General features: G+C 46.1%; 1 protein-coding gene across 1 annotated transcript in view; it reads left to right on the forward strand.

Moving 5' to 3' along the window:
• The window catches only part of B4GALT1 (beta-1,4-galactosyltransferase 1), a 57,472-nt gene that overhangs the window by 10,412 nt on the left and 20,327 nt on the right, over window positions 1-26,733 (forward strand). The window contains exon 2 of the mRNA XM_019555013.1: window positions 17,938-18,173. Coding sequence (XP_019410558.1) covers window positions 17,938-18,173 — 236 coding nt within the window. The remainder of the gene's footprint in view (window positions 1-17,937; window positions 18,174-26,733) is intronic.

Below are 26,733 nucleotides of genomic sequence, written 5' to 3' on the forward strand. Positions count from 1 at the left end.
CATGTGCCAGAATAATTCTCTCAAAAAGCTTACCCAGGATGGAGGTAAGACTAACTGGCCTATAATTTCCCAGGTCCTCCTTCCTCCCCTTTTTGAAGATGGGAACCACATTGGCCCTGATCTTCACAGCTGCTGATATCAGCTAAAGACCTGGCCCATTTGCAGATACAAGAAAAAGAAAAAACAAATGAAGAGCACACAGAATGGGGATCTGATACTGCCACTCCCTAGGCTACCTGAATGCTGACAGATGTCACGTATATAAGCAAGTCAAAGGGCAGCCATTATCTGGGGTGAGGCTAGACTTCAAGGAAATGAGAGAAAAGTATCCTAACCATGTACTGGAGTTCCCAGATCCCCAGTGTAGTTTCCCCAGAAGCTAGAGATCTAGCAGGGCACTGGAAGTCCTGCCAGGGTGATAGCTTCATACTTCTTCTGTTAGGAATAGACCTTCACAGCAATTGTCGACTCACAGAAACCCCAAAATCACAACTTCAAACCTGCATACGCAGCTACAAAGAACAATACCTGAAATGCCAAATACTCCCCCTATAACATGTCATAGGTAAAAGTATGGGAGACAAGGGCACAACCAGTGCCCTGGCACAACAATGGCAAAGAGTACCTGGTTAATAGATGCCCAGATGATTCTAGGAAGAGAGACATAAACCAAGCTATGAAGGAAAGCAAAAATACCAGAGTCTGTGCCAATCTGACCCAGGGGGAAAAAAATCCTTCCTGAGCCCATATGTGGTGATTGGCTTGACCCTCGGTAGAAGATCAAGACCTTCTCAGAATCATCTTGGTTTTCTAGTGCCAGCAGGAGCATCAGTGCCCCCAGCAGTCAAATACCCCAGCCTTAGCTGTGGCCAGTGTCTCAAGGGCTCAAAGGAAAGTGTACCACCCCATTCACAGCACCACATGTATTATTATCTATGCACATGCAGCTGCAATATGTGCAGTCAGTTACAGGACTAGGTTGTAAGAAATGTCTCATCATCACTCAGTCTTGAAGTGTAGCTCTGGCAGTATTCACACAGAACCCTGTTCCACTTTGGGGTAGGGCTGGAAATTTAACAGCATTCTGTTGCCTCAGTATAGCCTGCAGGGCTCAGATCCAGCCCTGAGTTGCATTTGAAACGTAGCTGCAGCCGTCATGGAACGGCAACTAAAGTCAGTTGAAAACAGCAATCCTGATTAGTATCTGTTACATTAAATGACCATTGCTTTTTGTTGGTATATGAAGGCCTGGCTAATAGTTATAATCTTGTGAAAATAGAAATAATGTTGTTGTTTTTTACTCAACCTCCCTCCTCCCATATAAAGAAAAAGCCCACACAAAAAACACCCCCAACAACTGTATCCTAGTAAAAGCTCTGTCTGGTTAGTTGGAGAGTATTGGCAGGCTCTTTCTCTTTCAAATATGACATTACCAGCATGGTAGCTGTCTCTGCCCCCATCTGCGCAAAGAGCTAGCAACCAAAACTTGTGAGTTCACTCTGTGGCCTATATAGGGCACTGAAGCAGAAGAGGGTTGTTGGCTGACTGCGATGGTGGGTGAGAGAATGGAGACCACAGGGAAGAAGTCTGAATGGTGAGCACAGAATGCTGCTGTGGCCTGCCACATACCTACACAATTAAGTTCTTCCACAGCAGTAAAAAAGGAACTTACACTGAGGGATAGTACAAGAGGCCTGGAGGAGAAAGGGTATGGTCCCAGGTACTGCAGCGTTTGCTGTCACTTGTGCTTCAAGATATCTCTTCAGTGGATTTGAAACAGCATGTAGTTTGTACTGCATATTTAATGCTATATTTCTGCCCACAACTCGAGAAAGCAAATTACTTACGAAGCAAAGAGAAGGCATGTGAGCTCAGCAAGCTGCTGCTCCTGTTGCTACTGGGTGTGCAGTTTTTGTTAAAGGAATAAGTTTTAGTTTTAAGATGCAGGCATTAGCAGTAGACAGCCAGGAAGCCCTGTTGGTGATATGACCTGTAGGCCAGAATAATCCATTGCATCCTGTAGTATGGTTAAAATCAATGTCTTAAACAGTACAAGTTATATTTAGCCTTGCCAGCTAACCTAAATGTTGCTGTGTGTTCCTAGAGTGCAGCTATTCCAAGGATGCAATATGACATGCCAGGACATGTTGCAGAAAAGGAGAAAGTTTACCATCTTGTGTATCCAGAATAAAAGTGAGTTACTCATTCTGATTTGAAAGAATGGCTGGCTTCTCTGGGCACCAAGCCCAATTTAAGTTTGGAGAGAGATTGAAGTTTGCAGTATCCCAAACAGGGTATCCAAAGATAGAAGACTTACAGTAGATTAAATCCTAACCTTTCCTATGTATCTAGTTTTGGGGGTTTTTTTATTTTCCTGGAACTTCTTGCCCTGATCTTGTTTGGCAAATGACAGATTTTGCTGCTTTTATAATGATAGCAGACTGGTGATCTTTCTCTGCTGCTCCACAAGAGCCTGGGCCTCGGGGGTTAAGGCCTGAGCTCTTGCAACAGTAAGTTATGTGTGTGTCCTGTTAGGAATTCTCCCTTATGGCACAGTGATTGTGTTGGTCTTCATGACTCTGATTGGATCCAAGGCCATTGTACTGCTGTCCATACAGCTGCATTGCCCACCTTAGGTTTTTGCACCTCAGTTGAAGCCTGCTGATCTGGGGGCATCAATTATCTCTCAGTTCCTGGTGTTAGGTCCAGCCGCCCAACTTCTGTGAAACTGAAGTTAGCATTGTTTGTGGGTCTGTAACCTCTTTCCGAGCCCAGGGCTTGAGAGCAGAGATCCATTCTGTGAAGGGGAACCAATCATTGCCGCAAGTAAGAAGGACTTGCAGGAGACAGAGGGAGCCAGGGAGAGCTCTGCCCTCCCCACAAACCACAAGAATCGGAGTCTCCTGAGAAGAGTGAGATTAAGCATGTCCTAGGACCTAGGTCACTAGCTGTTCTTCAAGACCTGCAGCTCCATGACTAGAATTACTGATTCCTTGGCTCAGATTCTTTTCCTTGCTTTCCAGCTGTGCTATCCCTGGAGGGGTATAATGAGAAGCCTGGAGTGTTCCAGGGCAAGTGGGCTGTGGAGGAGTCTCTGCAAAGAGTAGTAACACCCCACATCTCACAAAAAGGGCTACTGGGTATCTGGTAAGAGGTCTGAGCTCAGAAGGGTACCTTACCATCACAGGGACTGGGCTTTCCCCTAACAGATCCAGCTGAGTGGTATCCTGGACTCAAGTGAGTGGGTTCATTGAAAACAAAAGAAGGCCATCCAAAGGAGTCCAGTTTGGACCATGATCTTGTCCCCTAAGGAGCAGTGTAGACTGCCATTTAATACTGATCCCCCTTTGCCTGGAATGGTTGCTGCATTGGACAGCTTGGAAGGAAGTCTTGTCATGTGTTTCTGCTGACAAGACATAAAAATGTTTGTAGGTTGAAAGGGAAGTCCAGGAAATGTGAAGTCAGGAGATGCCACTGCAGTGTTGGGCCTCCAGCAAACGCTCTGGGAAGAGCATAACTAATTCTATATCAAGGGCGGGCAATTATTTTGGGCAGAAGGACCACTTTCTGAGTTTTGACAAACCATCAAGGGCTGCGTGACAGGCAGCCCACGGCAGATAAGTATTAATTTTCTAAATTTTTTAGGGGCCCTTGCAGGCTGGATAGAATGGCCTGGCGGGCTGCATCTGGCCCATGGGCCACATTTTGCCTGCCCCTGTTCTGAATGTACCTTCTGGCTTCCCTTAGGATCATGCCTAGCCAGCTGCAGGACCAGTCTCACACTTGCTTCTTGCAGCACAGGTTTTTTAACTCCTAACTATGTAGAGAGAATGGGAATGGTGGACCTGGTTGACATGTGAGCCCACTGCCTTTAAAGGGCCACTTCTGCCAGCTCTGTGGAATGGCTGAAGGAGAATGAGCTAGTTTAAGCTCTGGATGCCAGTGAGCCAATGAAGAGAAAACTTAAACTTGTAGTTGATTATGTCACAAGGGCTGTGGGAGGTTCCCCACCCAACTGGCTCTGGGCTCAGTTTTCATCTCACTACAGCACTGAACAGTGGCCAGAGCGGCTTGTCTGCAGCACAAAAGAGTATAAGGGGTATATTTTAAACACCATACATAATATTATTCAAATGACTGCAGAAAACAGTGGCACTTGGGATTTTTGTGGGAGGAAGGGGTTGGGGTTTTTTTTGTTTGTCTCTGGTCCTGACTCACTGTCACTAGCAACTTTCATGCTCTTGTGAAAGAATAGTTTGAGCAGGCCTCTATGCCCCAGAACTGTAGCAGTCCTGTTGGGATGGTTTCTGCAGAATGCTGCTGTCTGAAATGTTACATGCTTGATTCTAGGCATCAGTAAGCCTAGGGAAGCTCAGTGGCTTCGGAGAGAGGACAGCAAAACATGTGTCACCCAAGGCTCAGGTTTACACTGTTGCTTCATCCTCATGTTCTCGCAGTTTCTCCCCAGTTCTTCCCTTGCTCACTCATTTATGCTCTGAGGTACTTGTTCCCACTGTCACATCTGGCCCTGCCAGATTGTACTAAATTCTTGGTAGTTGTTTCATTGTACCCACTCTGTACCCCATCACAGTCCTGTGCTGCATAGGGCAGGGGTGGCCAGCCTGTGGTATGAGTGCCACAAGTGGCATGGGCAGCCTCTTTGTGTGGCACGTGGCAGATCCACAAGGGGACAAGCAGCACAGCAGAAGATAGGGCTGGGAGCAAAAGGCAGAACAGCAGTTTGGATAAAGGGGATTAAAGTAGTACTAGGGGAAGGTGAGGGGCTAATTTGTGGGATGCCTGCCAAAAAAGGTTGGTCCCATTCGTACAAGGGATGAATGCTGGATCTGTGGGTACATACGTGCTGAATATGTGAGTACAGTCCCACAAACATTTGTGGGGGTGGCAGGGAGGAAGGAGGCTGAGTGCTGGCCTTTATGTCCCATGGGATAGTGGTGCAGGCCCTTGGACAGGTGGGACGCTGCAAGCCCTGCTGGGAGCATCCCTGGCTTCATGGCTACAGCAGCTACCCAGAGCCAGGGCCGGCTGCGGCCAGGAGGCTACAAACAGCTGCGGCCCTCCCAGCCCAGCCCCAGCTGTCTCCTGGCCTTGGGCTCCAGGAAGGTAGCAGGTACTGGCACTGTGCCCGTTGGGGCCGGCTGACTGCAGCTGGGAGGCTACAAACAGCTGCTGCCTCCCAGCCCGGCCCCAACGGGCGCAGTTCCAGTACCTGCTACCTTCCTGGAGCCCAGGGCCAGGCTGGGAGGGCAGCAGCTGTTTGTAGCCTTCTGGCTGCATCCGGGCCCAGATTTGTGTAGCTGCTGATAGCCATGGAGCCTGGGCTTCTCGCATGGAAGCCCTGCTGCAAGCAGCCTGGGCCCTGTGCCTATCAGCCTGGGCCAGTTGCAAATATCTGCTGCCTCCCAGCCCCAGCCCCAGCTGCCCCCCAGACCCAGCTGTGGCCTCTGGGGAGACAGCATATACCAGCAATGCTCCCCGCTATGCTGCCCTCGCTGCTTCTGCGGAGCAGCGTTGGAACCTGGTGCAGCAGGGCACAGCGAAGGGTGCAGAAAGCTGCCTGCTCCAAGCTCCCCACTGCCTTGCCACGCTTCCCAGTGTGCACAGGAGCAGCGTGGGCAGCAGCACAGGATTGTGCCTCTCGCTGCTGCCCCCACCTGCAGGTTCTAGGTAGCTGCTGACAGCCACAGAGCCTGGGCTGGGGGGCAGGGCCTTTGGGTGGAGGGCAAGGGGCAGCAGGGCTGGGGGGCAGGGGCTTTGGGTAGGGGGCACGGGGCACAAGCAGGGCATCCTGCCATATACCCCCGCCCTCATTTTGTTTTTCTGGCATGCTAGCACTCCAGCACCTTCCAAGCTAGGCATTGTGGGGGGGTTTGGCACTCCAGCCAAAAAACATTGCCTACCTCTGGCCTAGGGTTTGATGGCACAGTCCTGCACAATGTCAACTCAGTTTCAGGAGCATACAGAATTTGCATTGCAACTTGAATCCACCACCTCTAAAAGAAGGAAAGTGTATGTGTGCATGCCTGCACCTTCAAAAATTGCCTTTACTAAGGAGGGAGAGGCGACGAGCATTGGAGGAGATCAGTGCGGGGAGAGGGTCTCTCCCCTACCCAGGCAGTGAAGGATGGTTGGAAGTTCACTTCAGGGTCTGATTTCAGGATGCCTAAGTTAGCACCACACATGCTATTTCAGTGTGACTGTTGAAGTCAGCGTTATGGCAATGAGTGCAACGGATTTGAGGTGACAGATAGGAGAGGAAGCCCTTTTCTTTCCCCAAAGAAAATACTTCCTAACAGGAATGAAACGGTGATCAGTATTTTGACACCAAGGTGACCTATGTGCCAGTTCAAAGCGTTGTGATTCAGTGGGTGGCTTGTTCTGGGTTGGTTTGTGAAACATGCCCAGTATTAACCATTTCCACAACTGATTCTGATACTTTTTGTTTTACTAATTCAGTGGTTGTTGACTGGGAGTAAGCATACCCCTAGGGTTATTTTAAAAGGTTCTAGGGGGTACACAGACCTAACGTGGCCGATAAATGCCATGTGTGTGCACAACTGCAGCACAGCATGCAGGCAGCCCTGGTGAGTATGTTGTGGGAGGGGAGGGGACAGATCGAGGCCCCAGCGGTGGTGGGGGAGTGGAGCTGGGGCGGGTCACAGGAGCAAGCTGTGCAGGAGCAGCTCCTGCAGCTACATACACCCCTTGGAGGGCACAGGGGCGTGTGCCCCGGGATCTGTGCGGAAGAAGGCAGGCTGCCGCTGCAGGCTGCAACTGGCACTCAGTGGGGGCTGGGGTGTGCTGCACTCTGGGTGGGTGGCGGCAGTGCTGGAAGGAGGGTCCACCCTAAAATGCACCATAGCCACCCCCCCCCCAGCTGTCTCCCAGCACATCACAGCCCAGTGCCGGCCCAAGCCTGCAGCAGCAGCCTGCCCCACCCCACACAGATCTGAGGGCATGCACCCTTGTGCCCTCCTGGGAGTACATACAGCAGCAGGAGCTGGGACAGAGCACAGGACAGGTGGAGGATAGTGCCTCCCATCACTTTGTGCACCCTGGGAGGGTACTGGGGCGTGTGCCCCCGGATCTGTATGGAGCAGGGCAGGATGATGCTGCTGGCTAGAACTGGGGCTAGGTCAGGCTGTGCTCGGGGCAGGTGGCAGCGATGCTGGGAGGGGCCTACAGGGGGCTGTAGCCATCCCACAATTCTCTGTAGCTCCCAACCCTCCCTCCCAGCACCACTGCCACCCACCCTGAGCACAGCGCAGCCCAGCCCCCACCAGGAACAGCAGCCCACCCTCCCCTGCGCTGATCGGGGGGCACACACCTCCATGCCCTCCCAGGGATGCACACAGCTGCGGGAGCTGCCCTCTGTGCAGCTCAGTCCTGCGCCTCTCCCCGGCTGAGCAGCCCCAGCCCCAGCCCCACTCTGTCCCTCACCACTAGGCCAGTCCACACTTGTCCCATGCACAGATCCACAAATCTGGAGGCACACCCCCCATGCCCTCCTGGGATGTGTGCACCTGCAGGAGCCACCACCCCTTCCCTGTGCTCCCTGAATGAGACACTCACTGCTCCATCTTGTGCTCTGCCCGGGCTGGGCAGCCCCAGCCCTACTCCCTACCTCACTTCAGGGACCTCAATTTGCAGACACCTGCCCCACACCCTGGTAAAAACAGGGGTGGGGGAAACATAAAGGGTACACGAGCTGGAACTTTGAGAGAGAAGTGGTACGCCTTTTAAAAAAAGTGAAAACCCCTGTACTAATTAAATAACCTTGTCTGTGTTATCCTGCCTTTGGTCTATGTTCTCCGATTGTTCTCAAGAGTCCAAGTTCTTGCTTGCTTGCATTCAGTGGTCTGGGTCCATACTCTGTTTCTTTCCTGACACTCTTACAGGGCGTTGGTGCCTTTCAAATTTCTCTGTGGTTCTGAGAAACTTGTGTGCAAACTGCCTAGCATGAAATAGTCCAAATAAGACATTCCAGTTCAGCTCCAGCCTCTTTCTCTATTTGTTTGGCAAATATTTGACAAGCATGCCAAAATCGTAGTTTCACTGACCAGTCTGTCAGTTAACAGTGGACTTCAGGGTGGGTAGGGAGTATGCAAAGATATTTTAGCCTAGAATTGATCTGTTTGTTGTAATTTTTTATGCATTGAGAATTTTCAAATCCTTTTATGTATGCAACTTTTTAATTGATTAGGTTGATTTTCTTTTTTCCTATGCCTGCCTTAACATTTAGCAAATGGCCTTTGTTCCCAGATTCCCATATGAATTCTCAGCGGACCAAAATCTGCAGTGACTTTAGGTCTGGGCAGGCAATTATTTTGGGTTGATGGGCCACTTAATGAGTTTTGGGAAGGCATCAGGGTTGCAAAGGTAGCCCTGCCCTTTGGCAGGTGCCCCGCCCCCTGGTTGTCATCTTGTGACCAGAAGTCTTGGCCCCTAACCCCTGACCTTTGCCTCTTGGAGTCTCTCCCCTTACCCAAGAAGTACTCCTTTTGGGGAAAGGGGCAGTTTGCCTGTATATTGTCTGGAGGGGTGGGGAGACATAGTTGGGGAGTATGTGCTTGGGGGGATGTGTGGGTGTGGTGCAAGTGCAATGTGTGGGTATAGTTGAGGGACAGGAGGACTTGCTGGAGCCTGGTGCAGGGGGAGCCCAGCACTTCCCCGGGCAGTGGCAGCAGCAGCTGTCCTTGCTGCAGCAGGGAGGGAGGGGAAGCTGCAGGCTTGAGAGCAGGGTAGGATCTGCCTGCAGTTTACTCTGGTCCTGCTCATGCAGGGCAGGAGAGCATATGTGGAAGGGGGGTGGGGCTTGATAGAGCTCAGCTGCTCACAAAGCCCTGATGGTCAGGCAGGGACAGAGGGGAGGGACAAGCAGGTGCAGGAGCCAGCCTGCACTTGGTGCAGCCCTGCTGGGCAGGTAGGTAAGAGAGAGGCAACAGCAACAGGAGCCATTGCAGGCTCGGCTGCAGCCCCGCCAGGCATGTGTGCGACAGAGACTAAGAGAGCTGATGATGCCAGGCTTGGCTCCCTGTCTCCCCTCCCCTCTCACAGGGGCTTCTGTTGCTGCCGGCAGTGGCAGCTGTTTTCCTGCCCTTTCCTAAGTTGCTGGAGTTTGGGGGAGCCCTGCAGTTTCCTGGGCAGTGGCAGCAGCAGGAGCCCTGCTCAGAAGCTGTGCCTGCTGGCAAGAGAGGCTGGGAGCACAGCACGCTCCACCTGGGGAGGGACTGAGCCGCAGGCAGAGCGCAGCAGCCGGTAGGGCCAGATACAGTTAATTGGTGGGTGCCTGCCTGCAGGCCAGATCCAATTGGCGGGCTGGATTCAGCCCGTGGGCCATATTTTGCCCACCCATGCTTTAGGTTAAACTTAAGTAGTCTCACTGTATTCAGGAGTAGTCATTAAGCAGCGTAGTGGTGATTGTCTAGTAAAGTCCCAATCTCCCACCTGGTTCCATGCACATAAATTCTTGTTTCCAGGCAGAGTCCCACTGAAATCAGTGCAGCTCTGTGTCAGGGTTAGAGTCTGCATAGGCAGATCTGGCTGCAGGCTTGGACTATGAGACTGGAAAGATTTCTGACCTTCATCTTTGAGCCAGGCAACAGGACACTCATGTCAATTCTTCCTTATCAACCATATGATGCGTTTACACCTGGCAAGCAGGATTAAATGTTCCTTTATTTTGGAGAGTATCCTTTCTTTCTGCCATTTCCTTTGGGATGACCAGTGAATTCAAGAGAAATGTGAGGACCTCAATAGACAGACCATGGGACAAGAGAATCTTCCTGTATCACCAAGTACAAGTCCAGGAATGGTTCAGCCTTTTCATGCACTGCTTTACAATGCTAAAACTGTTATGCACCTATAGGAGCCTGACGGTGGGGGGGCAATTATAGCATGGTCTGAAGGAAGTCATGAATAGACTCTGGCATGGGAGGTGTTGCAAGAGCTAAATGTATGGTTTCCTGTCTTGCTGGGTTATTCCTTTCTGCCCAAGGTATTTAAGGATGTGTCTACACAAGTTGTGCTGCATTTAAGTATTCCATTCAGATCTGAAGATCTACTGCCAATGTGGACACGGTTATGCCAGTATACAGTGATGCTGATGCCCCTAATTGACAGAGCTGTGCCTGTGAAACATTTTATTTGAAAACCAGGCTTAAAAAGTGTCCTGCAAATACCAGCAGTTCTAGCCAGCCTGTGAAGTGTTCCCCATAGAAAACACACCTGTAGACAGCTGCAGTTTGGTGGTTTGGCACATTGCTACAGGTTGGAAGGACTGCTTGGCCAGATCCTACCCTGACGCTGTCTGATGCAATCCCTGCTGGCGACAGTCTGCATGTCAGGATCAGTTTGCCCTGCTCTCAGCTTTCAGGAGGGATGTGGCCAGCATTGAGAGGGTCCAGAGGAAGGTCACTCACATGATCAGGGGCAGCAGGGCAGGTCCTACAAGGAGAGGCTATGGGACCTGAACCTATTCAGCCTCCACAAGAGAAGGCTGAGAGGGGACTTGGTGGCCATCTATGAACTTACCAGGGGGGGCCAGCAGGGAATGGGAGCACCCTGTTCCCTCGAGCACCTCCCGGAGTAACAAGAAATAATGGCCATAAGTTGTTTGAGAGTAGGCTCAGGGTGGACATTAGAAGACACTACTTCATAGTCAGGGCGGTCAGGATCTGGAACCAAGTTCCAAGAGAAGTGGTGCTGGCTCCTACCTTGGGGGTCTTTAAGAGGAGGCTTGATAATTACCTAGGTGGGGTCATATGAGCCCAGTATTCACTCCTGCCCGCTCCTGTTAGACTTGATGATCTGCTCAGGTCCCTTCCAACCCTACATCTATGAAACTAACCTGGGGGCAGCTGCCTGAGGCCGCCCAGGGCTGGGTGGTCTCTGAGCACTTTAATTAAAGCAGCTCTCTGAGCTGCTCTAACAAAAGTGCTGCCTCCCTAACTCCTGGAGGCTTCCTTCCTGCCGGGGGAAGGACGGTGATGCACACAGCAGGGGGAAGTGGCTCCCCTGGCCCCTGGGGCACAGATGCCCAGGTCCTGAGGGCAGAGTCACTCTAGGCTGGGCCGGGCAGCTCAGCTCTGCCTGTCCTTCCCTGCCCCAGTCACATCTCCAGCATTTGGTGCCTTTTACAGCACCCACCCTAGCCCCAGCCTGCAGTCTGTGCTGCACCAGCACCTAGGACACCGTGGCAGCTGCTGCACTCCAGCTCAGCCCAGCCCAGCCCAGCTTGCCAGTGAGGAAATGGGGATGTACCTGGAGTTATCCCAGCTCATGGGAGGGAACCCAGGCATCTAAAGGGTGGGGGGGAGGCAGCATAATTAAATTATTGGAAAACATTATTGGCCAAAAGAAGCTGATAGCTGCTAATATTAATTTTCCTTTTATTATCCCGTCAGATACACAACTGATATATCAGTTCACGTATACACATGGGCTTCTTTATCAATGTCCTACCGTTTCCCAGTCACCTTGACAGTACTGTGGAAAGCAGATGGCGTAAATCAGTCTGGAAAGTTTACCGAGTAAACAATAGACTTTACATAAGGTTTGTGCTAACGTGAAAGTAGAGAACAAACACAACAGACCTCTTCCTCTATAGCAAAATGTGTCAGGCTTCTGCTTCAGTTGGAAGTGACCATATTAGGCTATTGTGCAGCGTGGTCTTCTGATTTCTAAATGAAATCTTGCTGTTGCATTAAAGTGGCAAGCAGGATATTTAGTTGATCAATTTTAGTCTGGTTTTACATTTTGTACTTCTCAGTTATTTTTCTAAAGCGAAGATTAATTCTCTGACTAGTATTGTACTAGCTGTAAAGGTATATTTACCGCTATTCTATGGCTTAATGTGCCTGTAGTTGTATTCTTAACTTTTGCTTTTGTATTGTTTGTTAGAAAAATGGTGACTTTTTAACCCATGTTTAATATCAAACAGCGCTTGGAAGGAAATGGAATTAAGTTTAAATGCATCAAAATAGAAATACACCAGAACACAAATTTTAAAATGTTACTGGGACTTTATTTGTTTTTATTGAAAACATGGATAGGGAGAGGAAACTGCATTGCTTTTAAGAACTAATGTACTAAACAAAGCAGTATAATTCATCACAAGTGAACTGAACTGCTAGATTTAGTTTGCCTTACCCTTCAAGACTTTAGAACTAGTAAATTTCACCTGCCTCCTATTTAATTTTATTTAAGAGATTGCAGAAGAAAATCACGCTGTCTTGTTCTCTGAACCTGTAATGAGCTAGTTCTTGATCTTAACTAGTTGAATAAAGTGAACTGAAGAAAATACTGTCTTTTACCCCTGGAAAAATAGCTACTACAAAAATTATGGTTTCAGATGTTCAGCCAGTGTCTTCCACTGATTCAGTGACTTGACTTTCTTTAAAACTTCAGTGGCAAACATTGACTGCCTGAATATATATATATATATATAATTTTTAATTTTAGATACATTTTTACTAGCTTACTCAAATGTAATTCTTAGTATGAGTTGTCATCATTTCAGATTTAACTTTACATTTAATAACAACAGTTTTAAAATTTATTTTTAATTATAAAATAATTGCTTTTTTAATCTTTGTTGCTATTATCAAATATTGCATATCTTCTTTTTTTTTTTAAACACAACCCCCATCCTGTTTTATCACTGGACCTCTCTGATGTTTGGACTCCTTTTTAGAAGAAGCCAGCTTTCCCCAAACTTGATATCTGGGCACAGGTTTTTTTCTGGATTAAAACTGGCAGCACTTCACTCTTACACCCAGAAAAGCTATGTATGTGTGTGTTTTTCAAAAAATACGACATGTTTGATTCTCCTGCCAGCAGATATCATACCAGAGCTGAGATGTACTGTTAAATAAAGGACTTAAAATGCATCTTTAAGCCAAGGATTAGTCTTTACAATAAAGAAGTAAGTGATAGAATGTCCAGGGAAATTAAAATGTTTGGCTCATGCTTCTGTTTCCTTCTGGAATTTATGTCTAATTGGTGTCCATTCATTCTTTTATATGGAGATCACTCCTTTTGGCTGATGCAGACAGCAGAGGTACACTTTTTAAGCAAGTTATGGTGTTTATGATGTTGGTGGAGGCTTAGATGAATGAATCCTGGATGTTATTTGTATTGTTTGGTTCAATGATGTGGTCAGCGTTGATGAAAGGATACAGCTGGCATCTGGTTCTGTAGCAAGACCTAGTGACTTAGTGAAAATTGGAGTTGGATAGTCTACTGCTTAAGGGGTAATGGTTGTGAGAAACATTTGTTTCCCCAGCTTGAGGGACATGCCCCTTCTTTGCTTTTGTTCCCTAGTAATCCTGCGGAAGTGCCAGGACCATCTTGATACGACTACGTCATGTCCCTGGCTCTCTCAATGAGGGATACATTCCGTCAAATCCCACCTATGCTCTCTGATACCTGTGTCATCATTTTTTCAAAGCCTTGTTCTAGTCAGAAAGGTTTGGAGGAGTTTGAAATGACCCAGGAGTTCTGATTCTGATCCTCCTGGTATCAGGATGCATCAAATATCAGAGTAACACTTAAAATATGTGCAGGTAGTCCTCGAATTTACAACAGTTGGTTCCTGAAAACCGTGTCTTAAGTCAAAACATTGCAGCTTGGAACCAATTTTCCCATAAGAACAATGTTATAAAATGTGGGGTTGGTTCCTGAACCAAGGCCCGATACCCTATTTTCACCAAAAATACCCCAGAATTTTGTACTCGATCACTTATAGATGAGTAATATAGCTACATTCATGTATTTATATTGTAAATAGCAATCATATTGAATTGGAAGAACTTCTTTGAGGTGACTGCTGGACTTTTTGAAGGGTTCTTGGCTACAGTCTTCTCAGGAGTCTTGTCTGGTTTCTTAAAGAAAGTATCCAAGGAAGTTTGAACAGATGTTCTCCAGGGAGATGAGCAACACGGTGAACTTGTTCACTGGCATGGCATGTCATGCCATGGTGTCAATTTACAAGCGTCACAAGTGCCATTTGTTGTAACTTGAAATGATTTAAGTCAAGGACTACCTGTATTTCCAAATATACTTTGTTCATTTATATGTTGGACATGTTTTCATTTCCAAGATTTCTTTTACGCTTAAGGCCCCAATACTGCCAACTTCTCTCCGTTTACTATATGAAGAAGCCCATTGTCTTTTAGCATCTGCAGGGTGAGTGTCCCTGGGGTCATATTTGATGTAATTAAAATTGCAGGTAAAAGCCTTGTACCACAAAAGAACAGTGGGAGTCTGCAACAGACCTTGCATTTCAGAGCTTTAGATATGTTGTTCCTAGTGATTCATTATTGTAACTCCTACAGTAACTTGTCTGACCAGGCAAAAAAAATCCTGTTTGCTTGTATCCATTCCTTCCCTCTCCCCTCCCCCCTTTATTTTTGTCTACAAAGCTGTGGACAAGCTTTTAAGTGACTGAAGTTAGTGGTTTCCTTAATATTGACCTTATGAGATTATAGAGCCATGAAGAAAATGCTCAGTGTTGCTCTGTTCCTCCCCACTTTATCCTAATGGATATTCAATTAGGTGTAACGCAAGCTGGATGTGTCCAAGAACAGCAAGTTTGGAATACTCACTAGGATAGTGTGTAAGAAAGAATGAGTAACTGGGGCCAAGCAGTAGTGGATTTTATATCTCTACCATTCAGATAAGGAGCTGCATGTGTTCAAGAGAAATTGTATATGAAATGGCACCCACTTTGACACTAACAGCGTTCACTGGCACGTGGGAATAGGTTGAGGCCAGAAGCTAGTTTGAGAATGAAATCAATGTGAGGAAATGACATCAATATTTTTAGAAAATCTTTTTCCCCCACTGTAGGCTTTACTGCAAATATCTGCTTATCTCAGACAGCATGGCTGCCAATTAAGTAATGTAGGCACACTGAAGACGTATTATTTGGTTATTCTGCGTATGCCTGAAGTGCAGCCATATGGCACTGTTTGTTCTTTATTGTACCAGAGCTGCCACGTATTCACCTCCTTTAGTTTTTCTTGCTTGGGGCGGGTTAATTTCTTCTTCATCTATTCCTTCTACTTCCTGTTGTGAGTTTTCACACCACCTTTTTTTTTCTGTATGTTTACATGCAATCCAGCCCAACTGCACGCCTAGAAAAAACAGTTAAAGAGTTTAGTTTCAACACTATATATTAGAGAAAGTGTTGACATAGCACCACAAAAAATGGAAAAATATGACACTAAAATATATTTGTAAGATTAATCTTTCCTAATTTAAATTTGGAAAACTAAATGTCCCTCTCTTTGAATGTATTTAGGAAAGTAACAAGAAAACATTAAAGCATATTTTTCTGTAGCAAAGTTACATTAAGCAAATAAGGCAGAGTGGTGTTTGGGTGGAAGAGGTAATTTTCAAATATTGAAGAAGAAATGGTGAGGGAAATCCAAAGAATGGTGGTGTTTTATAGAGGCAGGCAACATTACTGATGCAACCTCATTGCCATTAACCTTCCTAATCACTGACAAACCCATATCAACCAACTGAGCTTTGCATAATGGAGAGAGAACAAGCTGGAAAAGCAAAGACAATGCATTGCAGTTTAAATCTTGCTAAGCCAAGTGCAGCCCTGGCCCAACCCTCACCAGGAAGAGGCTGGCACAGCCCCTGGCCCAAGCCCGCAGTGGGCCGCCAACCCTTGCCCTGTGCACAAATTTGGAGGGCACATGCCTTCCCTGGCATATGCGCAGTGGCAGAAACCACCCCTCCCCATGTCCCCCTCTTCCCCCCCACAATGAACCACCCATGGCTCAGTTCCTCGCCCTGTCCTGGCAGGGCAGTGCCTTCCCCTACTCCAGCCCCACTCCCTCCCTCACCAGGAGGGCCTTCATCTTCTCCCCCATGCCCCCCCCCCCAGACTTACCGGCTGAAGCTGCTTTCCAAGCTGCAGGGCTGCGTAGCAGATTGGTGTCAGCCAGTATGGCCATCAGTATAGTGCAAAAAAATCTTTATTGGTGCTAGTTTTAGAACTGTTCATCTTAAGCAGAAACAACTCACTATAGCCTAGTAAGCAAGAAGAAAGACCACAGACCAGGGCAAAAGTAATATTTTGACTATTTAATTACACTACCTATGTACCTGTATATAAATATACTAGCAAATTGCCCGTCATGAGTTTGATGGGCCACCTGCAGTCCACTATACCACCCAGCACCCTGTGGTGTTGCCGCTCTGCCTCCAGCCCCATGTCCTCCCCCACCCCCTGTGTCCAGCTCCATGTGCCCCCCCACACACTCTGCCGCTCCACGCTGCACCACCGCCAGCTCCCAGGAGTGGCAGGGAAGGGGAGCTTGCACGCGGCAGCAGCTGCTGACACAGAGCAGGCAACATGCCTCCCTCCCTGCTGCCTCTCCCTCTCTGCTGTTTGTTGTCAGGGCTGGGCAGCAGTGGTGTCAGCTTGGGGGGCGCTGCGCCAGAAACACCCCCTTCCCCTCCTCTCCTTCCGTCTTCGCAGCCTCCCCCTCCTTGCCGGCTGTTGTTAGGGGTGGCGTAGGGGCTTCCTCGCCCCCTCTGTTCATAAAGCTCCGGGCCCTTGCACCCAATCAGCGCACATCCTCTCGGTGGTGCACGAGCAGTTGGCGTTATATGGACAGATAGACTAATGCTTTTATTCTATTAGAATGTGCAAAGCTCTGTGAAGTAGCTGTTTACATGGTTTTTCTTTAAAAGGTGTTTGTTTTCTCTTTGTCAATCATGTTTTAAATCTAGTAAATAACACTTCCCTAATTGTAGGTTCTGCAGTCCACTGTTTGGCCCAGTAATTTGTGTTCAGTCTTGAGCTAGTTAAGGTTCATGCCTCAGCTAAACACCTCCTTTCATGCCTTCATCTGGCCTGAAGAGTCACTGCATGGCCGGCCTCAGGTTGGATCCCTGTACTGAAGAGTCCTTGTACCTAAGTGGTTTTTTTATCTTCCTGTTTTATTATCATTACCTTTTCCCATCTAATACTAAGTCCCTGCCACTGCCTTTCTGTTGGGAGAGGTTTTGACCTTGGCCATGGCCCATGCCAGCTGTGCTATATGGGTTGATTTCTTGTCACAAAGTTATTTGGCTAGCATCTTCCACCTGTCTGTGAGTGGAGTTCTGCTGCCATTCCAGGCTATGGCTACCTTTATTCTAACTCCTGCTAATATACTAGTCACATTTCTACACTGAACTGCCAACAGGCCTCTTGGTTTTAGAAATCTTGCTTTTGGGTAGATTCCCTGAGGCATTTCAAAACCTTTCTGACTGAAACCAGGCACAGGACTTGCCAGCCTAAATGCAAATATTTTTTTCTTAGCATGTTCTGGCATAGAAACTTTTAAAAGTACATATACTTTTAGCGCTTCGAGAGTATCTGTAGTAAAAAGGGGGTTTTGTTAGTTTTGCTTGTGGTCAAGTCATAGAGTAAGAAATCACATTTGTAGGAGATAAAGGGAATTTTTAAACTGCTTAAAATCCACATTATTATGCTTGGATAAGAATTAGCAGGGAATGTTTTTTGCTTCATGGGTTGGATCCATGATGCATGTGCCAACTGGAAAACACCGGTTGGGTTGTCAATCAGAACAGGAGCTGGTGACGTTTGGCAGATTTGGGCACCTCCTGTTTTGGTAAGTTCTTGGATAAAGTGGGGACTGAATCAGAACCACGCCAAAGTCTACATATCTTTCTCTACATGACACTAAGCGGGGTGTCTTACTCCACTCCTTTGAGCAATACAGATGTGCTTGTTTAAACAGGTCATTTCTGAAGGATTGTGTTCTGACCCAAACTGATGTGAAAGGAATGAGGGCTCTCTAAGACAGTAGTGGCATTTTAAACCATTAAAAGAATGATGCGTGACTTATGAAACGGGTTAACCTGTTCTGTCTCCTCTTCCTCTTCCAGTTGGTGTGCTGAGGATAGAGTTTTCCCAGGCTGTGGATCTGAAGGAAGTTGAGAAAACAAACCCTGAAGTTAGAGAAGGAGGCCGCTATGCTCCAAAAGACTGTAAAGCGCTTCAGAAAGTAGCTATTATTATCCCATTCAGAAACCGGGAGGAGCACCTGAAGTACTGGCTCTATTTTCTCCACCCAATCCTTCAAAGGCAACAGCTTGACTATGGAGTGTATGTTATCAATCAGGTAAGACATTTAGGACTTCGAATATAAATACCTTTCCAGGTAGTGTCTGTGCAACTCTAAAATGCTGGTGCAGTTGTCTACAATGAATAATCAGCTTGCTCACATAGAAGACCTCATGCACAAAGCAAAAGGTTTGTAACAAAATGAAATATGGAAGGAAGAGCTAGGAACCCTGCACTGCAAACTATGCAAACAGTCTAACACTTTGCTTTTATAAGCCTAGAAAAATACTTCATAATGAACTAGAATCTAGTTCTCAGGTTAGACACATTAGCTATGAGGAACTCCTACATAAGTAGCCACGTTGTGAGGAAGAGGAGGAAATCTTAGCAACACAGTTTAATCTTATATACAGAAAAGGTTGTATTTTGTTTGCCAGGTGGTTTAGGACTTGCATTCAGAAACATTCAATACAGAAGAGACAATTTAGATCATTTATTCTAGTCTGATCTCCATCACAAACCAAAGACAAGAGCCCTGGCTGGTCCTGCATGTGGATAGAAAGTAAATCTTTCAAATTGGCAGACAAGTAATTGTGTTTGAAATTAATGGGACAGAAAAAAATTAGTGTCATGCTTCTGATGTATCTGGTGAATCTGTCTCCAGGCAATCTGACTGGCTTGATATATGCCATAATTGCTACAAAATAATTGGATGTTCTGAGCACGTGGTGAAACTTTAAAACAATATAAGAGAGTTGTATGAGTCATGATGTGGAAGTGTGCACTCCCTTAATTCCATAGGGTGCCATGGAGTATTTGGTTCGTGGATACTAACATGCTGCTTGTCCTGAGTCTGACCCTTGCATCCAGTTTTGATACTGGTTCTTGCAGTGCTGATTGGCAGCAAGCTTTTTTGGAGCATGACTCTTCCTACTTTTGAATTCTGCTGGCTTGTTCTGATACAGCAAAGAAGTATGAACTTTTCTTCTTGCCACAAGAAGTAAATGTTTGAATATAATTTAAAAAAATAACAAATCTTTTGGGAAAAGGAGAATTAACACTCCATTTGCTGTGATTTTTGTTTTGGTATCACTTTGTTCTTGTTCCTATGGTTGGGAGGTAGCTCTCTCCACATGTAGCATCTAATTACAAATGGTGAAATGCCTTAATTTGAATAAACTCCACCTAAAACATTTTTGGGCAGATGCATAGCATGTTTCTATACCACCCAAACTAGTAACAGCGAATCATGTTTCTACAACTTGTGATGATGAGGATGCAGTCAGCTACTCTAAAATCTCTGTATTCTGTTCCAAAGACATCCTTTCTGGCACAGCCAACAGGGCAGGTTACCGTACAACTCTTCAGATTGAGCTGTGTGTAATTATACTTCTCTTACTAGGGAGGCCGGAAATAAATTCTCACGCATTCCTAGTTGGTGAAGATAATATATTTTTACAGTTGGAAGCCACAGTACATTTTCATGTTTGACCTGCCCATATATTTCTACTAGTCTTCTGTTCAAGGTTATTCAGGCTTCAGTCTCCACTGACCATACAGATGGGTGTGGATGCTTAGAGCTATCTTTACCTTCACAGCCTTTCTCAGCCAGAGTGCTCTTCCTGCCCAAAAGACTAGTGCCACAATTGGATATTTTTCAGTGCTGTGGCAAGTCACAAGTTGGCATAAGCAATTCTTAACAAGCCAAGAATGGTTTCCCTTGGCTTTGAACATTAATTTGTTTTTATGCTGGAGCTGGCGGTTCCTTCAACAAAGTACATCTTCCTGTGAGACCTGGACAGCTGGTGTAGACGCTTGTCATAACCATCAGATGATCTGAGAGAGTTTTTCTTGGGCCTTGGGGGAAAAAAATGACTCATGATCTCAGTCTAGCTGCTAGGGAGCGCACATCCACATAGCAAAGAGGTGCTGGGGCTCATTTTGTTTGTATTTAGTGGTCTTGGGAAGAAAGCAAGTACTGAATAGGCATGGCTGTTAAAGGCCTATTCAGATCCTTGGGAATCTAGCTCAAGATGCTACTGTGACCTAGCAATGTGGAGCAGCCTGCACTGCCTCTGTCCATTCAAGGTGATAAATCAACAGGCTCCATTCTCCAGTGCTATCAGTCTAGTAGTGTTGGCATGTACTAAAAGGAACCTTTGCAAAAATTATCTAACTAGATTATTTTGAAACAGATACAGCAAGTAATATATAGAGTATACATAACCTGGAGGCATACTAAACAGAACTGTGCAATTGTTTCCTTCAAGGACCAGGAATAGATCAATGTTGGCAAATGACCTGATGGTAGTGTTAAATGACATGACACAGTTTGCTAGTAAAAATGTCCTTCTTTGGTTAACAGTGCAACAGATGATGAAAGGTAAATACGTTCTGTACAGCTTGGACAAGTTGTATCACTGACTACTGTCAGTGGCACTAAACCAGCCACAAACACTCGTTCTTTTTTTTTTTTTTTTGCTTTTTTTTGTTTGTTTGATGCGGGAGGGGGTGTCTGGATATGGGAGGTTTACAGAAAAATTGGTGGTTCTGGAAGACGTACAGTGAGAAACGATCATATTTCTCTGCTGTCTTGACAATGCTTTTCTCTTTCTCTTGTCTGTCTTTCCCTTTGCATCCATCCTTCCTTTTTTTTTCCTTCTAGTGGGGAAATTTTACCTTTATTTGTTAACCTGTCTATAGCAAAGCAATCACTGAAGCAAGGAGAATTACTGTGAGATCTGATTCTTTCCCTCTGCCTCCGTGCTCTTCTGTATTCTGCATCTCGTAGAAAGAAAGAGGAGTGCTGACCCTTACTGCTGCTGCACTGGTAATGTCAAACTTCTTCCTTTCAGTGCAATGCAATTCAGTCATGAATCCATTGCATTTTCACCATTCCGTTCTTGGCTGCCTGAAATGCACCAGACTTAATTTTGGACTGAAGCCAGAACAACAAAACAGTATTTGTGCAGTGTCTGTGGCATAACCAGAGCCAGTGGAAAACTTAAGGTTACAAAGTAACGTAGAGCAGCAGATTTGGGCTAGGCATTATGGGGCAGCCACTGCCAGCATTGTAGAATTCCCCAGTATGACTGTGGTTGCACAGCATGGCGTGTATGAGCCAGAAAGACCAATCTGCCATGAGATAACTTTCTTCTTCAGAGTCCTCATTCTTAAGAATTAGGCAGTCTTATAACAGAGGTCCAGTTTTTCCCTTGGTCAAATTCCAGTGACAAATCTGGCTCATTTTCTTATGCTTTCTTCTCTAAGAGAAGATAAGGTTCTCATAAGCAGGGTTGTAAGTTCAATAGGTATCCTTCCTGTGCAACTACTCTGGTAAAGAAGGCCAGGGCAGTTATTCATACTGTGTAGAGTAAGAATTAAGCAACTTGCTCAAGGTTGCACAGGAAGTCTGCGGCAGAGTAGTCTCTAGCTAGTGTCTCAATCACTGGGCAGCCTTCCCTTCACTTGACTTGCTGTCAAGCTTCAATATAGACCTAGATATCTCTGGAACACAGTTGACCCCCTCATTGTTGCTTTACTGAGCTAATGCACATGCCTGGAGATAGGTGTTTAATGAGCTTTTGGAAAGACTTATCTTGCTGCAGTTTGACCTGTGTGCAAGTGGCCTTGATTAAGTTGGAAAAGTGTAGATTGGGGTGGGGGGAGGCACCCAGGGCAGAGGAAAGGAGAGATTACCCAATTTTGCAACTGTTTGTCCAGTTGTTTTCCACTGGCCAAGGATATGACCTGCCATTTCATATATATTACATGCTGTAGCATAACTGACTGTGCGTGTAAGTGCTCTGTTCATATATGTTTCACAGGTTACAATAGAGCTGCCAAAGTGTATTTAAAAAAGAAAAAGAGGGGAGGGGGTGAGGAATAGGCTTGCATCTGTACCCATTTTGACGTGGGTTAGTTGGTACAAGAAAAGTAGCAGCTGCTGAAAAGCAAAAAAAGACATGGGGGCTGCTTTCTGCAATCTCCTCTGCTGCCTGAGGAAAAAAAGTAACATGAAAGGAGCATCCCTGAGCATGATCAGGCAACCAGGACCTGTTGCTGGAAGCAGTAGTATTCAAGGGCTTGATGGGAGGCAGAATTGTTGACTGTTCATGTTTTACTGAACTCTTATCTTCTAGTCCCTTCCCTTTTACAGGGCAGGTGGTGGTACAGCCTGCATGTTCCCACCATTCTCTGTTCCATGTGCTGTTGCAATAGCTTCCTGGGATTAGAGCCCAGGCATTGAGGGACTGTTCACAGAACAGGCATTTCTGTTCCACCCTTTCTGTTCCTTCATCATTTTGATGAAGGAATTATTTTTGCGGTGGCTGCTCTCTGTAGCATTCTGTGGGGTAGAGCAGGAAGTGGGTAGGTGATGCTGTTATCCCTGGGGCAACTTGCGGTGTGGACTAGAAAATAAGCGGATGCTAAAGTCCATGCACTTAATAAAATATGCTTGCAGACTGAGGCTAGGGCTTTCCAGAAGAGTTGGGCATTTGTGCTGTGATCTCTCAAACCTCTACCCGCATGCCTAACTTTCACTGCATGTGTGGCATCATTGCAGTCTAGCTTGCCATGCCGTGGGAAGCAAATTGGTGCTGCTCCATTTCATGGCTATCCCCAGAAAGTTGTGGCAAGTAGGGAGCAGGGAAGGGTGATGACCAGTTAATTTGTCAGCCCATGCTAATCTGAGAGCATTCCTTCTCCTCGCACTGACTCATGAGGCATTGAATTCTTTCGTCGGTGAAAGTGGCTTCTGGGTGGTGCAGTGATACTTTCAGCCTTTTCCCTTCAGACCCAACTTTCAAATCCTGCATAATTTAAAGGTTAAAATATTCCATTTGTCTAAGGAGTAAGCTTCTGTATTGGGCACCTCAGGACCTTGTGGGTTGCTTTGCACCAAAGATAACAGGCTGTAATTTCCACAGATACCCAAAGAAGCCTAGATGCCAAAATCCTTTTTGAAGTGTGAAGGATCTGGGTATCTAACTCCCCTCTTCTCTTGAATCCATGTTAGTGACATTCAGCATGGGTGTGTGCCCCATGGTACTGCAGTAGACAGTGGGCAAATCTACACAAGACATTTACTGAGGAGCTGCCTAATCAGCCCCATGCTAAAGTCTCAACATCTAAACATGCAGTCCTATTATGCTTTAGGAAACTAGTTAACTCTGCCCTCAGGTTCGTATTTGTAAATACAAGTACCATGCTATGGCAGAATTATTTTCAGTGCATAGCAGCACAAGTGTAGATGCTGATGAGGCTGGCTATGTCACAGGGTGCTTCCATGTGGGGGCTGCCTGCTGGCTAGCCCCGCACTGGAGCACCCTCGTGCCCCAGCCAGCCCCTCTGCAGCACTTCGAGCCAGATCAGACCAGCCCAGGCTGACCCATGGGGCCACCCACCAGCCAGGGTTGCTCCGCCCTAGCTCAGCATGCTATGGTCTCAGGAGCACATTCAAACACAGCACCTGGGAGGCAATAAACTCCAGTGCAATGTGCTAATAGCACATGTAGATGAACCCGATGTGTCTCAGCAAGGGAGGGGAAAGGTATGCCAGGAGTTTTGTCCTAGATATCTGGGTGTTCCTGAGGCCTGGTAATTAAGTAATTATGTAATTAATTTTTCACTAGCCATAAATGGAGGTGCGTGGGATGTTTGAGGAGTGGTAGAACCTTTGTTTCTCAAACAGTGCCACCTTATTAAGGTGATTTGGGATCATTGGTCCTCGCTCACATCCAACTCTTACTAATGGCTCCACATGCCATACCTGGGTAACCACTTTTGCCAGTGGACTGAACTTAGTAAGGGGGAGATAATTCTTGTCATTAAGAGCTGTCCTCTGGTCATCACAACAGCAACTGCAGCAGAAGAGGATATTTCCCAACATCAAAGGGTGGAAAAAGATGAGAGTAACCACAAACACTGCCTTGTGGATTGCCTCAGAGCCTAAGGGGGTAAACCCTGAAAGAAAATCCAGAGTAGAGCCCCTAAATCAGTTAGTCAATTATTTAAGCTTCTTTCTGGCAGCTCCTACAGCTTTCCCAGCCCCACATCATATTGGTTCTACTTTTCCAGTGGATATTACAGCAAAGTCAAAAGGGTGATTCTTATACTCAGGCAACTCATTTTTCTAATTCACTTAGCAAATGTCCAGGCTTTTGAGCCCTGGAGAGGTTACTCCAGCTTCACCAACATGTTGTAATAAATGGGAGTCAGCAGTTACTAGTTATAAGCCATGGATTGATTGGCCTAGATCCAAGTGCCAGAGATTGTCTCTGACAGTGGGAGAGGTCATCACACCTCGCTAAAAAACTGCAAACTGGGTAACCCATAGCCAGTAAGGTGTTTTCCCACCACAGTCTGCTGCTTCAGTGGGTGCTTGGAGCTTAGAAATTCAATTTGAAAGCAGACTACCATCACGCAGCACCAGCTACTGCAAAAAATGTGAGGAAAAAACTTTCAATCCTAAAGACTGGAAGTTGGAATGTATGTACAGTGATACCAGGTATATTTGACAACCTCCAAACCATTGACAGCGCATGCAAAACTGCAGTTATTGATGCAGAACTGCTGAGACTGGATGTCGATACTGTCGCTCTACAAGAAACCAGACTACCAGGCACTGGCTGCCTGAAAGAGAAGAACGATACCTTTTTCTGGTGTGGGAAACAGCCTGAAGAAATCAGAAAACATGAAGTTGGCTTTGCAGTCAAAAATAAACCTCTGTTTGCTGTTGAATCCCCAAAGTCTCTGAAAAATTAATAATGCTTTGACTCACTACTGCCTCTTGTCCTATCAATCTCTTATGCGCATACACTCTAACTCTCACCACTTCATCCGAATTAAAGGACTGCTTCTTTGGTGAGTTTAGTCCCTTAATCAGTAGGATTTCACCTAATGAAAAAATTTCCTGCTTGGAGGCTTCAATACAAGGGTTGGCGCTAAGCACGCTGCCTGACCTCACTGTTTGGGTGCCAGTGGTGTCGGCAAAATGAACAAAAACAGGCAACATTTGCTCAAGCTACGTTCATGCAATGATCTATATAAAATAAATTCTTTTTTTTGATGTTAAACCTCAACACAAAGTATCTTGGCCATACCCACGATCTGGATGCTGGCATCAACTTGACGTGATTATCACCTGCTCATGAGATTTCTGTGGTGTAATCATCATGTGATCCTAATGGAATGCTGACTGTAATATCGATCATTCATTGTACACACTAACATCAAACTGTGTCCCAGGAAATTGTACTGGAGCAAGAAATTCTCCATACTACAAATAAATGCTATGTGACTGAAAGCTGAAGACATATCATCTCAGTTCATCAAAACTCTCTCCAGGGCTCTATCATCTCTTAAGCCATGTAATACTGCTGTGGGGAAATGGGTTCAACTCAAAAGAACCATCTATCAAACTGCCTTGGACTTTTGTGGTACCTTGCATTGTAGCTCAAACAACTGGTTTGATGAGAACTCATCTGAAATAATCTCACTCATAGAAAAGAAACAGTCAGCTCTCCTTAAATACAAGTGCAGCCCTAGCCACTCCAATTTGCAGGTGCTCTGAGAGATCTGGCAAAAGATCAAACGTACAGTGAGACTGTGTGCAAACAATTATTGGCTACAGCTGTGTGAGAGTATCCAAATAGCTGCTAACTGAGGCAACACACAAACAATGTATGGACACATTGGGAAAGCTCTTGAGCCTGCTCCAAGGAAAGACTGCCTTTTAAAATCTCCCATAGGCGAAGTCATCAATGACTGTAATAAGCAGATGGATCAATGGGTTGAACATTACTCAGAACTCTACTTTTGCAAAAGTGTGGTCTGTGACTCCACTCTTGACACACTTGAAGACCTTTCAGCCCTGACAGTGCTTGACTATAAACCTACTCTATATATAAAGTAGAAAAAGCCATCGATCAGCTTGCTTATGGTAAAGCCCCCAGTGCAGATTGCATACCAGCTGAAGTTAAGTGTAGGAAATCCGTCCTTCTCCTCCATGTGTATGAATTAATGTGTATATGTTGGAGAGAAGGTGAAGTTCCTCCAGACATGAAGGATGGAAGCAGTCACTTTGTACATATACAAAGGTGATATGAGCAACTGCAGTGACTATCACAGTATATCCTTACTTTGTATCATTTTGAAACTGTTTGCCAAAGCTGTCCTGCTAAGACTGGAGACCCTTGTGAACAGTCTTCCATGGGTCTCAATGTAGTTTCAGATCTGGTAGAGCCACAAGGAATATGATATTTTCCTTGAGACAGCTACAAGAAAATTGCCATGAACTAAGGAAATCCCTGTACATAGTGTTTGTTGATCTCATCAAAGCTTTTGACCTGGATCACTTTTCTCATGCTCGTGACTGTTTTGGTCTGACCATTAGCCTAAGACAGTAGTTATGGGATAACAAGTTGACTGCCCTCCTGAAGTTAGAATAAATTATGAAAGCCTGGAAGTGGTTACAAATGCACTTACTTGGGCTCCACTATCTTGCAAAACCTTTACTTAGAAGCTGAAATTAATGTTTGCATAGGAAAGGCAAGCAACACCATGACTACATTTCAAAAGAGTTTGGAAAACAGCTCTGATTCTGTCAACAAAGA

Source organism: Crocodylus porosus, unplaced genomic scaffold (genome assembly GCF_001723895.1).
Source record: "Crocodylus porosus isolate Cpor-Errol unplaced genomic scaffold, CroPor_comp1, whole genome shotgun sequence".
In the NCBI taxonomy this organism is placed as follows: Eukaryota; Metazoa; Chordata; order Crocodylia; family Crocodylidae; genus Crocodylus; species Crocodylus porosus.